The following is a 16,675-nucleotide window of genomic DNA, read 5'->3' on the forward strand; positions in this document are numbered from 1 at the left end:
AGTCCTTTTTTTGACACTTTGATTTCTGTTTTGGGGGGGTTTTGGGTTTTTTTTTTTTAGCTATGGTCTTAAACTTTTGATCAGCTGAAAAAATCATGTTTGAGTGTAAATGCAGTTTTCAGACAATTCCCTGCTCAAAAGTTCTTGTCTCTTGCACTGATTTCTTCTTTTAACATTGTGAAGCTCTACTTAGAACCTTAAGATCCGATAGTGCAAAATGCAAATTCTTGCACTTTTTTGACTGGTCTTAAGATTTTGATCAGGAGTGTATAGTGCGTGTTGTCCTGCTGTGGGCTCTGTTGGTCCCACAGTCTGACAGCTGCAATAAGGAAAGATTCCTCCTCATGTCGTTTCTGTAGATGGACGGTGAAGCCGATGGAGCAAGCCCGAGAGAAGAACAGAACAGTTGTGTAAACTTTCTGATGGAAGTGAAGGACCTGCAACTGGATGCTGAGGAATGCAGCAGCAAGAGCTCCCACAAGGTGGACCAGCTTTAAAACATGACCTGTCAGCTTCAGTGCCACGCAGCGGTAAACATCACAACGCTTTGCTTTAGCTGTAAAAAACATATCAGAAAAGATCCTTAACATGTCCACAAATATTGTGCATACAAAAATCCGATTGAGAAGGCAGAGATGGTGCAGAAAAGCAGGTGGATCCAATAATCTGATAAACTGTGGGATTAACTGTGTGCTCAGTCAAAGTAGAGTCAAGTTTATCCTAATAGAGAAACACAGATAATGGAAATTTGAAAGCCTTTTGTCAAACATTCAAACAACAAAAAGGTTTACCTAAAATTTAGCAGAATTCTACATGGTATGTAGGGCCTAAATGTACTGATGTTTCCTTTTGACCGTGTTTCATTTTATTTCTTCAAATCAACACGTATTTTATGCATTTTTTTTCAGGAATCAAATGGTTCTCCGAACAATCAAACACATACAGGTGAGAAGTTCAGGATTAGGAAGCTGTGCTTCTACAGCGTTGCTGTTTTTCATCCAGAAAATTTGCCACAGCTCACTGCAAAAAAAAGTGTCTAGTTTCACACATGTACATTTTATCTCTGAAAACCATTGACAGATGATTATACACGTCAAATTTATAAAATTATAGGAAAATGTGCAACATATGTTATATATTGTGTTGTCTTAAAAATGCTCTGTAAATCTAACAACTGAGGCCTTTTCTTCATATTTCAAGTTTAACTGTGGTAATTTAGTACAAGTTTATTTAGTTTTGTTTGGTGTACATGTTGTGAAATTGTTCTAATTGTAGGGAACAGTGGATCGGATTCTGAACCTGACTGGACCGAGTCATCTTGTCCTCTCGCTGCACAGCCAGTTCTTGGGTCGCAGGACAAGTGGAGCTTTACCGGAGAGGAGGAGGTGAGAGAAAAGGCACGGTTGTCACAGATGTCACTTTGTCAGGTTGAATTTCTAAGTGTGAAGATCACAAAATCTGAAAACAGACAATCTGAACTTGTAATTATTAAATCAGTAACTTTATTTTTGTCTAAGTTTATAACTAAATGGAAACTTTGATTTTCCTTCACATCCAAAACCACATGTTGTGTTCGTTCTACACAGAAGAGGGCAGCGTTGTTCAGGTATTTGGATAGTCTTCCTTCCAGTTAAAACTCCTCTGTGTTTTTGACAGAGAAGCCCCACACTGGAGCATTGGCTGTGTCTGGATAACCAGCACAACATGGTGGACGTTATCGGAGCTGTGGGCTCGCCTGTTCCACATGTTTCTGATGACACCTACCTGTCTTTACCCAGTCCTGAATCAAAGCCAGCTGATGTTAGTCCTGCCGGATGCAGCCTCATCACGGACACCTGCAGTCCCTCTGCTTCTTCACGTGGTGTGACCGCTTCAGACTGGGACTTTCTCAGGTCCACGTCCAAGAGTCCCCTCTCCTGGGACCAGTATCCTGTCAGCGCTGCGGCGCACCTGCACCTCCTGGGAGAATCCTTGTCTCTGATTGGATGTCATCTTCAGGAAACAAATGTAGGTAGAAATATTGAAATCTATGTTTGCTCTAATTATTCTTTTAATACATCTGTTTGACATGCAAGGAGTGCTACTAAAACACAACGTAATGACTGAATGTGATCTGCAGAACAAACAAATGTCATTTTCAATTTGTCCATCTTCTGACCTCCTGTTTTTTAATAATGACTCAAATTAGAAAGCTGGCGAGTGGTTTGATGGACCCAAAATAAATTTAGCTCAGAGGACTCTGTTCTGCTTTTTAACAAAATGCCTTTTCGTAAATTTGAAGAAGTGGATCCCAAAGTTTTCAGTGTTTGACCCACAAAATCAAAGCAACAGAGACTCATGAACCTGATTAATACAATATTAAAGTGATTGAGCTGATCTGCCTGTAGTTAGCTCTGAAATCCAATTTAAAAATAGTAAATTATAAAGCAGTAATTCCCACCCAAGTCTAAAGGTGGAGCTAGAGGACCCATGACGAGACACAAAGCTTTACTGGCACGTACATATTTTGCACGTTCAAATGATTATTTAAAGTGTGGGCAAACATTTAATTGCATAAGACACTAYTGTTACACTATTTACACAACAAAAAAAAACCTTTAATGGTGTTCTGTCTGTGCAGAAAACGGTGTGTGTGTCGAGCAGCCTCTCTCTCCTCCTGGACTCTCTGCTGTGCGCGCTGACTCCACTGATGTGCCTCACAACACAGATCCCTGAGCTGGCGARCTGCACGGAGCACACCCTGGTGAGCAGCCGACTGCACAAACACACCTGCAGCAACATGTGCACCTGTTATATTTATGTGCTGTAGGAGAAATTAAATATATATATTAATAATAATCCTTCTTTAATCCTTTTTAAGGCCTCCACTCTGGAGAACATTGCTTATGTGATGCCTGGGCTGTAGGGAAAAAACTGAACACAACTATATGTTTTTTTCTCATAAAATTTAATTTATGTTCAGATTCTGTTTGTGTAAAGATCATATTTCAGTTAATAATTCTTTATTATATCAATTGATTAAACTTAATATTTCAACATTCATTTTTGTCAGATCCTTGTTTTCTTTGATCAGTGAAAGAGATTTATTGAATTGATCATGTGTGTGTGTGGGGGGGGGGGGTAGAAATTAAAGCTGAGGCATCACATACCTTTTATTTCAACTATTTAATTGTTAAAATAATTAGATAGGAATTTTCGACTGCTTTAGAAATGGTTTGAATGTTGTTGTTGTTTTTATTTTTAGCAAACATATGAAGGAGACCAGACATGGAGCTAAAAGTATATTCTTAATAGCACCCTGAGAAGAAGTGACTGACTTTGACACACACTTACACATGCACCTACCTTGCATTACATAATTACAAATTAGGACCAATTTATAGCTATTGTTATTTCTTGTTAGCTTACATCAACATCCTGAGGAAATTTGCTGAGGAAGTAACTTCAGTATTTTTTTATTATATAAAAAAACTTGCAGTTATAATTTGTCTGCATGTCTGTCAGCAAATTATTTCACAAAGCAGTGAATAAAATTTAATGAAATTATCAGGAAGTAATCACTGAAACTGATCAGCTTTTGGGGTTAGTGCTGTTTAAGAAGGCCGTCTCTGATAATAAATGTTGTCAAACACAAAAACATGTCCATAACTCTTAGTTTTACAGACATTGTGCTAAAATTTGCTGTGGTTGTAGCTGAGAGTGGTAGCTAACAAATCACGAGAGATCTTGGTTTAAAGCATGTGATTTGCATTTCTTTGGGGGAAGGCCATTCATTCAGGTTTCATTTTCACATCACATATTTTGATTCTTTGTTTCTTCTGATGTTGTTTTTTAATTTAATTGTGTTTAGTTTAAATAAAAATGCTAAATATTTTTTCTATGACTCATTTGATCACACAAAACAAACTTGTGTGTCTCTCGGGTCCTCCGTCTCTGTATGTTGTAAACATGTCACCTATGAAGTGCCTCAACTTTAAACCACACGTGACAGTAGCATATTTACAGCTCGTTTCTCTCCTTAGCAACTACAACCTCTGAAGAAGGACATTGTTTTTTTGACAGATGTCCAGGAGCTCATAGTCTTCGTGGGTGCGGCAGATTAAAAAGAAAGAGAAAAAAAAAAAAAAAACGGAGTCCGAGTGATTCACATGCGTGGCTGGTCCGCCTCGTTATGGAATGCTTGTCTACTCCCTGCCGACAGACAAACCTGTTGCACACAAATATCTTTATTTTCCTATTAGTGTTTGTGTAGTCGGAGCGGGGAGTGGTGAGATGGSTAACGCTCTGACAATGCGAGCCTCACCTGAGCTGGCACCTTTTTAGTCGTGGATCAGGAAGCGTTGCGTGCTGAAGCCGTCTGGAAGAGGAGAGATGATTTAGACACAACTGGAGAAACCGGGACTCAAATGCAGCTGGCCTCAGACAGACAGGTGAGTGGGTTTTCTGTCTCATATATGATGCAGCTATTTCAGATAGATTTTGTAATCTGGGGCATTTTCAGCTAATGTTTAGTGAAGATAAGACTTTTTGGGTTGTATTCGTTTGGTGCAGTGAATTGACTTTTATGTTAAGTCGTCATTTTAAGGTTCACTCCTGTTTAACTTTCTGCACTGATGTGTGCTGGATGCTGTCATAGTGAACTTGCTGTGTGATGAGTTTTTATTTTTATTTTTCCGTGAGTGTTTTGCAGCTCATGTTTTGTGTTTGAATATTAGCCTAAATATAATGTGTAAGCGTGGATAGAATGTGGGCCGACTGGATTTACAAGGTGTGGCTTATCAAACATCACAGGGTTGTGGTTTTCCACTTAAATGAACAAGTTTGAAGGACGGGCACTGGTACCTGGTAACTTCTCTTGTTTCCCTTATCACATGGCTAGTGATGTTTGATCAGGTGCTCGTGTTTAATTATGCTGAATTTGTTGGAACGGAGACAGAATCATGTGTAAATTTAGTCATATTTCCTTATTTGGATCCTGAGTCAAGAGTGTGCAAATTATAWTTTCTTACCAAGCAGCACATCTGACTCTTCCTTCGTCCTCCTGTTTCAGGTATGAGTGAATATCTAAGAGAAAACTCCAAAATGTCACCCTCGGCTTCGGACCTGAGGGTGCTCCTTTTAGGAAACATTGGTTGTGGGAAGACGTCTTCAGCGGACACCATCCTAGGCCAGCTGTCCTTCGCTTCCACGGCCCTCGACTCCCGGAGCTGCATGTCGCGGCAGGGCCTCAGCGAGGGCAGGAGAGTGACCCTGGTGGAGGCTCCGAGGTGGTACTGGAACGGCTGCAGGATGGAGGACGGCGTCAGGAAGGAGACGGAGCAGGCCATGGCTCTGCTCGCGCCAGGCCCGCACGTCGTCCTGCTGCTGGTGCCTGTCAGCCAGTTCACAGAGGTTTGTCCACTCCCACTGCAATGCTGAGGGGTTTTGTGTTTACACATTCACARTTAAAGCCCTTTTACTCAGGCTGAATTGAGAAAACCTACAGCATATAAACACTTTTCTATCAAATAGGCAATAATTTAATTTACATGTCCTGATGCATCTCAATAATCCAGGTAGAAAAAAAAAAAGTAGGTCCTCTGGTTCTTCTCTAAAGAGGAACCCATCCAGAGGACCTACTTACAGTATTTTTTTTCTTTTTGATTTTAATTTAATTTATAAATTTTTCCTTTAAATTTTTTTTTTGGTTCACCCAGATGGACGGTCGTGTGCCTGCAGAGTTGGAAGAGTTGTTTGGGAAGGAGATCCTGGATCACACCCTGGTGCTGCTGACATGTGGAGACTACTTAATGGGAAAAACACCTGAGGTAGAGAGATTTATACGGAGCCTGCAAGGGGACATGGGGGGGATTTTTTTTACTTTGCATTACCTCACAATACCTTTTGTGTTGCCTCGCAAAAGATTGTTTTGTACATGAACTGAAATCAGACTTTTATTTTGAAATATCTGGTTACCAAAACAGGATGTGTCGCCACAAGTTCGTGAAGTTGGCATTGATGTTGCATGGCTGCACTGTATTAAAATATTGGCATTTGACATACTTCCATGCGTGGCTGTGCGATATTTTCATTCTGAAGCTGAATTAAAGCAGTAGGCTAACTCGCTAAAGTGAACATGTGAATTTGTTAACAAACCGGCAGGCACAACAGTGATAAAGTACTTTTGCAAGGGAACGCAAAAGGTATTGCGAGGTAACAATACTATTGCGCGTGGGAACGCAAGAGAAAAAAAAATCTCCCATGTCCCCTCTGTAGATTTACACCTAACTTTAACTTCTGGTAATTTTTAGTTTTTTATTTTTACTATGTAGGATTAAATTCTTGATCCAAAATGTGAATAGAAAACATTGAAAGTGAGCTTATTAGTAAAACTTCCTTCTAGTTTCGTCCAATAGAATGTGAGATGTTTTCCTTTCATCTCTTTTGTGTTTTAATAACGCTAATCTGCTTCCTTCTCCCTCCTCCATCCATTCATACATTGTTCAAGTATTTTCTTACCCGTCATCACGTTGATGTTTGCTCAGATAAAAAGAGATGAGCAGTATTTCAAATATAAAAAATATATATATATATCTTAAAAACACACTATTGTTCTGCAGGAATACCTGCAGAAAGAACACCCAGGCCTGAGGCAGATGATTGAGTGCTGCGGAGGGAGGTACCACGTCTTCAACAATCGTCAGCGACAGGACAGAGAGCAGGTCAAAGAGCTGCTGGAGAAGGTTAGCTCTCAAACCTGTGGGGGGRAAAAAAACAATTACTAGACATTACTATACCTTTCGGCAAAACTGGTCAGCTTCTGAGAATGTGTGGTATGTCTCCCATGACTGTATTGTTTCACACACTGAAACTCACGCCCAGCAGCACGCGGAACTAGTTTGGGAAACAATAACATCACTTTTACCAGGTAAAATATTACAAATAAATGTGTTTCGAGTCAGCAATGGGTTGAAAAATATGGTTTTCAAATGTCAAAGTTTAGGAATTAGTTCTTATCTGTTCTTTGTGACCAAAATAAGACTCAGTGCTACAACTTTTTTAGCTGGTGTCTCACTGGACTGTGTTGGAGTCAAAATGCAAGAAACTGTGCTGATTTTTATATGAAATCACACTGAATCCTTTCTGATTACCCCAAGATCTCAAGACAAGATAAATTTTAAAATACTTTTTGTTAAATCAGGCATTAAAATCCACCCCCACAAAAAAATTGCCTAAAAGCCCATACAGGAGCTTGTGCTTCCTCTGCACGCAGCACCTACTTTAATACACCTGCACTGAGTCTGTGAGTGTGTATTTACACACCTCGACTGAGGTGGAGAAGGTAAACAAAACTTGTTGATGCTTAGTGTGGTTCATGCAAAGACCCGGACACCTCGAGGCAACAAACACTTCCACTTACTGCCTGAGGCAAGCCCAGTTCTTACAGATGAGTGAGCGTATTTCATTTCCAATCATTTTTAATATATCTTATGCTGCAATTGATCTAAATTAATAGTTATGGTCAAACTGGATCATTTTTACTTAAGATTAGAATCTACAAGTTATATAGGCCTGTTTAAATAAAAATGTATTCATTAAAATTAGTTTTGCAGTTCAAAATAGAATTTAATAATCATCTCAAAGTGGTGTGCTGATTGTTTTATTTTCCTGATATTGGAACTTTTCTTTAGTGCTGTTTGATATTCTTTAAAACATGACATTTAAAAAATGTTACAGCATAAGGTAAAACTTAAAGTGACATTTAAATGTTTCTTCAGTCCTTTTTCTTTTCTGGAATAATCTGGAATCTTAAGGAAAAAACTTGTTCTGTGCATTGAAGCATGTTGCCTCCATCTTTTGGAATGAGCTGCAACTTTATCAGGATCCTGAAAAAACAGTTTGAGTTAGTTTTAAACATGTTGGAGGCCTGCAAGACTAATCAGGAGTGGTTCATATTAAGAAAATAAAACTGTAAATTTATTAAATAAAATGAGAAAAATTTGAACTTTTTACTATCATAGGCAACAGGCCTAAGAATCAAATCCATGCAGTTATGATTTAAATTAGGGTTAGATTCTTACGATTAAAAAAAATTGTCATTTATTTCTCAAAAGGTGGACAGTATGGTGCAGAAAAACGGGTTCTACTACATGAAAACAGCCCGGGAGAGAGAACTGGACAGACGGGTGAAGGACAGAAAGCGAGAGCTGATGGAAAGTTACCAAGCTCAAAAGGAGGAGAAGAAAAGGACTTTCTCATCGAGGACCTCCCCAAACACAGAACTGCTCAACAGAGAGCAGGAATCCATCATCTTAGAGAGGAGGAAGAGAGAAGAACAAGATGAACTGGACAGCAGCTTGTTTGAGACCATGGTAACTAATGGGCTTCATTCAGCTCCAGCCCCGGAGCAACCTTCTCCGTCAGAGTCGCCGGATTACAGGACATTCACCAGAACGCCCAGTTTCAAGCTGAATGCAGGTAAATAAGGACTCCTAGAGGAGGCCTGTTTCTCGAGTTTTACTGCCTCTTTATATGATATTTTAAAGTGCTGCACGTTCACCATGAAATGGTTAAAATAACAAAATCACGTATGCATTTTAAAAGTCACTGTATAAGCACATTTAATCAGTGTGTAAAAGTTTAAAGTGGCAAAAAAAACACTTACTTTTCTGTTTCATCCCTCTAGATGGAGCTATACTCTCACAAATTTCTGAGGAGAAATCCACACTAAAAATGGTTTCTACTCGTAAGTTGCTGGACTTTTTCAGCTCGTTCACTTCTTTGATTGTTGGAAAATAAAATCTTTATGCAAAATTTTCTTGAATGATTTTCAGTTCACCACAGAATCAACAGCTTTGATGAGGGAACACCCGAAACGTCTCCGACCTCATCTTGTCATTCACCCGTCTTCTCTTATTTCTCCTCCTCACCAACCTCGGCCACCTCTCCTTCATTGTCGTCTTCCTTATCCCCCTCATCCTCCTCCTTGTCCCCGACCTCTCCGGAGCTTCGCCTGGTGATAGTTGGGCGATCTGGTTCGGGGAAGAGTGCAGCAGGAAACCTGATCCTTGGACGGGAGGCGTTTGAGTCCCGATCAGACAGCTTCAAAGCAATCACTCAGAAGTGTGAGAAAAAGAAGGCAGAGATTAAGGGGAAAAGGGTAAATGTTTATAACTCTGATTTACAATTTTTCTTACCAAATTCTATTGCTTTTTAATATCAACTTTGGCGCAGGGCTGGCCTGTGGCATAGGCAGTGTAGTCAAAGGCAAAGGGTGCCATCCATTCAGGGGGTGCCACAAATGGCGGATGAAAAAACATTTCAAGATTTTTTAATAAAGTATAGTTAATTTGGTCTGTAGAAAGTCACTGGTTACTTGGGTTCATGAAGCCTGGTTGTTTGGTTTGAGTAGATTTTTTTTTTTTTTACAAAACCTTCTGGAGAGTATACCTCTGGACCCCCCTAGAACTGCTTCAGTCTGCTGTTGCTCATTAACTTGGACAGGTGTTCCTCATTGCTGTCAGCAAATTCTGGCAGGTTTGAGGTAGACTTCTTGTATTCTGTTTCAAATTAATTATTGTATTAACTATTTTAATTGGACAACCTGGTTTCTAAAGATAAAAAAGTAAGTTTGTATGTATTGGCAGCACAAGTGGCACCTTCTGAATTTTGGCCTGTGGTACCAAATTGGCTAGGGCTGGCCCTGTTTTTGAGTGTTGTCCTACAGTATTGTTACTCTGTTGTAATCATTTACGGCTGTGTTTTCTCTTACCTGCAGGTGGCAGTGGTGGACACTCCTGATTGGTTCAGCTCAGAGCAGACACCAGATGAGGTGCGAGCTCAGATCTCCTCTTGTGTTGCTTTATCCAGTCCCGGGCCTCACGCCTTCCTCCTGTGTGTCCCTCTGGACCAGCCTGCTAAGATAGAGCTGCAGGCCCTCTCTGCCCTGAAGAACGTTTTTGGCCCAGAATCAGTCGAGAAACACACTCTGCTCCTCTTCACTTACGCGGATCAACTGAGGACAAGTGGGAAAGCAGGAGGCAAGAGTGTGGAAGAATACATCGCCAGCCAGCGGGGGGATCTGATAAAGCTTGTGGAAAAATGTGGAGACAGGTATCACATTGTGGAGAAGGGAGCTGGTTTGGTGGAGAAGGAGAATGTGGCAGAGCTGCTGGAAAAGGTAGAGCAGATGGTGAAGGAGGCTGGAGGACAGTGTTACTCCAGTCTTGCTTTTCAGGAGGCAGAAAACAAAGTGAGACAGAAGCAATTAGAAATAACACTGGAGAGAAGAGGTCTAAAGGCAGGGCAAGAGCAAGCAGCAGGTGTGGGGCTGCTCAGGTCAGAGAGGCAGCTTCTGCCTCAAGTAGAGGAAGATGAGGAAATGAGGGACGAGGCAGAAATGAGCGTAAGCCAAATGAATATTGAGAGCCTCCCTCCTGTTTCACCTTCCAGCATGTCTCCTTCCCTTTTCCGTTCCGTTATGGAGAAAATGGAGACCGGTGCGAAGAATTTCCCCCAGCTGTTGGCGGACAGCTCGGCGTGGGTTGGAGAAAGAGCGAAGATGATAAAAAACGGTTCGGTGTGGGGAAACGTCGGCAGTGGCACACAAAATGCCCAGAAAATGGTGGTTGACAGTTCCGTGTGGGGAAAATTGGGAGCTACTGCTGGACAAGTCTCCAAAGCTGTGGGAGATCGGGTTCCCAAGGTAGGGGCTGAAACGCTGGCATCCAGTCCGATGTGGGAGGAAGTGCGCTCCAGGATGAAGAACGTGTCTCAGAGTCCTGTGTGGGAGAAGATAGGCTCCGGAGCTAAACTGGTGGCGAGCAGCTCCGTGAGAGTTGGATCTGAGATYGGTGCTGGTGCACAGAAGGTGGCACAGAGTCCAATATGGGGCACGGTGGGTTCTGGGGCAAAAGCTGGGGCAAAAATGGTGGCAGAGAGCTCAGTGTGGGAGAAAATTGGTACAACTCTGAAACAGGTGCCTAAGGTGGTCATTGGGGGTGCCGTTCTGGGTCTGGTGCTCGGGGTGTTTTTAGGGGGTGTGATTGGTGGAGCTGTCGGGGCGGCTGCAGGATCTGCTGCAACTGAGGTGGGAAGACGTAAGTTCAGCAGCAAAAACAGTTCAGAGGGAGCAAGAAGCATCGACCCAACAATGAACTACAGCCCTGATCCACTGATTCACGGAGGGAAAAGCATGAAAACTGAATGAAAGACTGAAAGCTTGTATAAAATATTAAACAAATTTCTTGTGCAACATGAAATTTATAATTCAAAAACAGTTGTGTGGATAGTTCTCTTGAAAATACACTTTTTTCCTAGCATAATTTTAGTCTTTGTTCTGATTTTTTTACTTTGTTTTTATACCACAAAATCAGAATCTGATGAATGAGGAGGAATGAGATGATTATTGAGGTTAATATGTATAAAAATATGTTATATTGAACTAAGTTTAGTTACATTAATTGTAAAAGTGAATTAAAAAGTATTTGGCTATTATCAATGTTGTTGTCGAGCTAGCAGATACTTTGCAAACAACGCTAAATATTCTCACCATATTTGTAACCAAGTGTTTTAGTTATGCTTTAATGTCTTTGTCTTAACAATGTACGCTGCAAATTTAAGTAGAGGTAATTTAATAAAACGTGTGAAGTTCAGTTTGCCTTTTGACTCATTTTTAAATGATTCTGTAATATTTTGTTCCCCATTTGAAAGGTCCAGCATTATGCAATTATTACCATTTCACTACACAGTGTGAAAACGTGTGGCAAGAACAAGCTGCTTGTGTGTTTGCGCAATATTTCAAAAGCAGCGTCCTCGTCGGCTCCTTTCAGCTGCTCCAGCAGCCACAAACCTGCTGGAGGTGCCACTCCAATGTGCCGTGCAGATTAGTCTCTGCTTGACGGGTGAAACTGAACAAGTGGTCCGGTGTTTTTTTTTTTCTCTGTTGGAGGGCACGGGGTGGAGGCGAGAACATTTTATCTCTGAGACCCAGGCTGGCAAGTGTGACCCTGCTTGGACCCCGTGTATCAGGAGGAGAGAGTGTAAACACCACAGCTGTCACAATCTAGATTTACTGGTTTAGTTCACAACTGTTATTGATGAATTGTCTTTTTTTTGGTCTCAGTTGGTCATAAAAACTCAAAACACTTAAATAAAATGAAGTTGGTCTCCCAGTTTTTATTTCATGCTGGCTCCAGACAACATAAATTCATCTAAATACGTGATTCTGGAAATGTGGTACAGCAACCACTGGTAATACTCAAAGCAAAGTTTGGTATCGACTGTTTAGAAGTTAAATAAATGAACATAAGTTAAATTATGATGTAAAGCTAAATTACAGAGACAAAAAGACAAATGTAGACGTGCATCCAAAGATTACTTTCTCAGTGTCCTGATGCATCTCAGTAATCCAGGTAGAAAAAAAATCAAAAAGAAAAAATAAGTAGGTCCTCTGGATGGGTTCTTCTTTAGTGAAACGTTTTGTCTCTCATCCAAGAGACTTCTTCAGTCTGATGAGTTTCAGGTGAAACTCAGCCTTATAAGCACTGCCTCCACATGGTGGACAAACAGGTTAGTCACATGCAAAAGAGGGCCATTGACTAACTTGATTAGTTCTTCTATTCATAGCGGTTCATATGCCCCATCACCTGACCCGTGTCGTGTTATGTGTATGTATTGAATGCAAGCAGGGCCTAATCAAGCCTATTGTTAGGCGATGGCCCTCTTTTGCATGTGACTAAATAAATCTAAACAAGCCTATTGTTAGGCGATGGCCCTCTTTTGCATGTGACTAACCTGTTTGTCCATGTTGAGGCAGTGCTTATAAGGCTGAGTTCACCTGAAACTCATCGGACTGAAGAAGTCTCTTGGAGGAGAGACGAAACGTTTCACTAAAGAAGAACCCATCCAGAGGACCTACTTATTTTTTCTTTTTGATTACTTTCTCAGATTTTCATTAAAACCCGTCCAGCATTTTGTTACAATGTTTTATTTTGTCATATTTTGCTAACAGACAAGGCGTTTTTGTGGCTTCTTGAATCTCATGGTGGCAGGCATGAATAAAACTACAAAGAGTCTGTGTTGGGCAGAAACTTTCCAGCTCTAAGAAGAAAACAACTTGCTTAAAAAATACTTTGTGGTGAAAGTTTGTACTTTTTTGTGCAAATAGGTCAGTTTATTGAACTTTGTGTTTGGAGTTATTTCCCTTTCATAGCATCTTGCTTGCTGTTGATGGATGGTTAAGGTGATTAAGTCAGAAGCTCTTTTTGACACTCTTTATTGGAAATTGATAAAACTGCAGGTTGACATTAGGGATGACCTGATGAGTTGATTTATACAAAAGCAGCTTGGAGCAGCAGAACAGGCAGATGCAGCCAGATCAGTGTTGTGAAAGCAGCTCTTCCTGTTGTGTGATCCAGTTTTTTTGGCTTTCTTTCATTTTGTGTTTGTTACCCCACATGCCCAACACCCAACCAGCCCCACTCCTCCAGGAAACTCGTTGGCCTTCGATGAGACAGCACTAACTGTAGCCGTTTCCTGGCCGCTCGATAGGGCTGAGCAGCAGAGCCGCGGCTCAACCTTTGTCCACACGTTTTCACTTTTAACCACCAARCTGAACCCCATCTTTAACCACATCCATCCTGACCTTCCTCAAACCCAGCCGCACACCCGAAACTGTTGCTCATAAATCTTTTGCTACATCTGTAGGAAATCCATTCGGTTGTCAGCACATGTGCAAAATGTATGCAACAGCTTCTGCAGCATTTCAGGTTTCATCTATCCTCAGAAAATCTCTTTTTTCATTTTTTTTCTTTTTTTTAAGTCAATAAATAAAGTTAGACTAAACACAACTCCCCCTAACGAGTTGTAAACATAAGATACAGTCTTTATGATTTGTTGATAATGTTATGGTCAATTATTTTCCTGCACAGAATGCTCTTGTTATCCATTTCTTTTTAAGGACCGTTACCAGTCTGCCTTTGGAAAATAGAACAGAATGCACATCTCATATGTTGAATTGTGTCTTGTAGATTGTACTTTTTACATTTATTGGGACATGTTTTGTACTGAAAGTAATATTTAAAACAGATACTTTAAACAGATATGGGGAATTGTACTCCAAATACAATAAATCAAAGTCTGGATTATAATGATTGTTGCTTTTAGTCATCTCTCACACTGAGATTTTAACTTCCTAAACACTTTAGGGAAACTAAAAAGTTTCCTGAACTGAGAGCAGTGATACATTTGGATGTGTTGAGAAATCGTGCTGACAGTGAGCAGTCTTTAAGAGGATGTCAAATAAGGAAGAGCAAGCTGAAGTGCACTTTATTGCTGTCTGCCACAAGTGTGTCACAATGTCAGGGTGGGATCAGTGGCTCTGCTTAGTGACACACAACAAAAACACAGAAAACACAGATACTTTATCTTTAATCTTTGCATCCAAAATGGTGCCTTTTTCCAAATCTGTAAAGGTGGACATTGCAATTCTAAATTAACTTGTTTGTAAGATGCTGCTGAGTTTTTTTTTTTTTTTTTTTGGAAATGTAAGAAATGTATCGGCAATAACTTTTGGCATAATTTCTTTGGATCAGTTTATGTTATTTTCATTAGGACCAGTGTGCTTGTGTAACCCATAGACCTAATTTGTCTAGACCCTTGAGCACTTCAGCACTTGGTTAAACCATTTATGTGTAAAAAGGGCTCTGCGGTCTCCATCCAAAGCTGCAAAATTGGCTCTCGGTGTAGTTGCGCGACGAAAATCGCATCATTTTGTTTTCATTGTTGCTTTGTCTGCAACTTCTCGACACAAGGCCATGGATCTAACTTTTGCTCACAGGACTACACTCACCGGCCACTTTATTAGGTACACCTGTCCAACTGCTCGTTAACACTTAATTTCTAATCAGCCAATCACATGGCGGCAACTCAGTGCATTTAGGCATGTAGACATGGTCAAGACAATCTCCTGCAGTTCAAACCGAGCATCAGTATGGGGAAGAAAGGTGATTTGAGTGCCTTTGAACGTGGCATGGTTGTTGGTGCCAGAAGGGCTGGTCTGAGTATTTCAGAAACTGCTGATCTACTGGGATTTTCACGCACAACCATCTCTAGGGTTTACAGAGAATGGTCCGAAAAAGAAAAAACATCCAGTGAGCGGCAGTCCTGTGGGCGGAAATGCCTTGTTGATGCCAGAGGTCAGAGGAGAATGGGCAGACTGGTTCGAGCTGATAGAAAGGCAACAGTGACTCAAATAACCACCCGTTACAACCGAGGTAGGCAGAAGAGCATCTCTGAACGCACAGTAGGTCGAACTTTGAGGCAGATGGGCTTCAGCAGCAGAAGACCACACCGGGTGCCACTCCTTTCAGCTAAGAACAGGAAACTGAGGCTACAATTTGCACAAGCTCATCGAAATTGGACAAGAGAAGATTGTAAAAACATTGCCTGGTCTGATGAGTCTCGATTTCTGCTGCGACATTCGGATGGTAGGGTCAGAATTTGGCGTCAACAACATGAAAGCATGGATCCATCCTGCCTTGTATCAACGGTTCAGGCTGGTGGTGGTGGTGTCATGGTGTGGGGGATCTTTTCTTGGCCATCTTTGGGCCCCTTGGTACCAATTGAGCATCGTTGCAACGCCACAGCCTACCTGAGTATTGTTGCTGACCATGTCCATCCCTTTATGACCACAATGTACCCAACATCTGATGGCTACTTTCAGCAGGATRATGCGCCATGTCATAAAGCTGGAATCATCTCAGACTGGTTTCTTGAACATGACAATGAGTTCACTGTACTCAAATGGCCTCCACAGTCACCAGATCTCAATCCAATAGAGCATCTTTGGGATGTGGTGGAACGGGAGATTCGCATCATGGATGTGCAGCCGACAAATCTGCGGCAACTGTGTGATGCCATCATGTCAATATGGACCAAAATCTCTGAGGAATGCTTCCAGCACCTTGTTGAATCTATGCCACAAAGAATTGAGGCAGTTCTGAAGGCAAAAGGGGGTCCAACCCGTTACTAGCGTGGTGTACCTAATAAAGTGGCTGGTGAGTGTATGTGGAAGTATTGTGTGATTGGTCAGTTTGTTCATGTGGAAAGGTACTAGGACAGAAATGGTGCAAAAATAGTCAAGATGGCCAAAGAGCTATCTGTCTGCTTTAAAGATTTGCCCTTGAAAATTTTGATGCAGGTATGGAGTGGAGACCCCGTGTTGTGACGTGTACTTCAGCAGGAGGGGTTTCCTAGGATCTCTGCACTGTGTAAGGTGTATGTGATAACACTGGGCTAAACAATCTAATAAATAAGGCTGCTCCTGTTCTGGGGATGACTTTAGAACCTCTGGAGATGATGTGCAGAGAAGGATTTTACATAAACTCAAGAACATTGTGGACAACCCCGACCCTCCTCTTCATCAGACTGTCATTTAAAAAAGTGTTTTCAATCGAAGGCTTCTTCAATTTCATAATACAGACCGCTACAGGATTTCCTACCCACAGCCATCATCATCTACAGTAGCTCTTTAGTTAAATGAGTCACTACAACATCTAATTTCCCTCTGGGATCAATAAAGTATTTTTGAATTGAATTGAACTGAAATGCTTTGCAGCCACGTGACAAGCCGACCTCTTCACTTCGGATGTACTGTGGAGAACCCTTTAGATGTAAAACACAGGGATTCGTTGGG

At 41.1% G+C, this 16,675-nt stretch overlaps 1 protein-coding gene across 3 annotated transcripts; it reads left to right on the forward strand.

Moving 5' to 3' along the window:
- Window positions 1-359: 359 nt before the first annotated feature.
- Window positions 360-11,633, forward strand: LOC106523989 (uncharacterized; the record flags this gene model as incomplete). Of its 3 annotated transcripts, none has more annotated exon segments than XM_014017592.1 (10): window positions 360-530; window positions 909-945; window positions 1,276-1,385; window positions 1,657-2,007; window positions 2,621-2,743; window positions 6,600-6,722; window positions 8,094-8,457; window positions 8,666-8,725; window positions 8,814-9,139; window positions 9,758-11,633. In XM_014017592.1, coding segments are annotated over 10 exon segments (2,955 nt in total). In that variant the 3' UTR covers window positions 11,189-11,633.
- Between the last annotated feature and the right edge of the window lie 5,042 nt (window positions 11,634-16,675).

This window comes from Austrofundulus limnaeus, unplaced genomic scaffold, assembly GCF_001266775.1.
Source record: "Austrofundulus limnaeus strain Quisiro unplaced genomic scaffold, Austrofundulus_limnaeus-1.0 Scaffold173, whole genome shotgun sequence".
Lineage (NCBI taxonomy): Eukaryota > Metazoa > Chordata > Actinopteri > Cyprinodontiformes > Rivulidae > Austrofundulus > Austrofundulus limnaeus.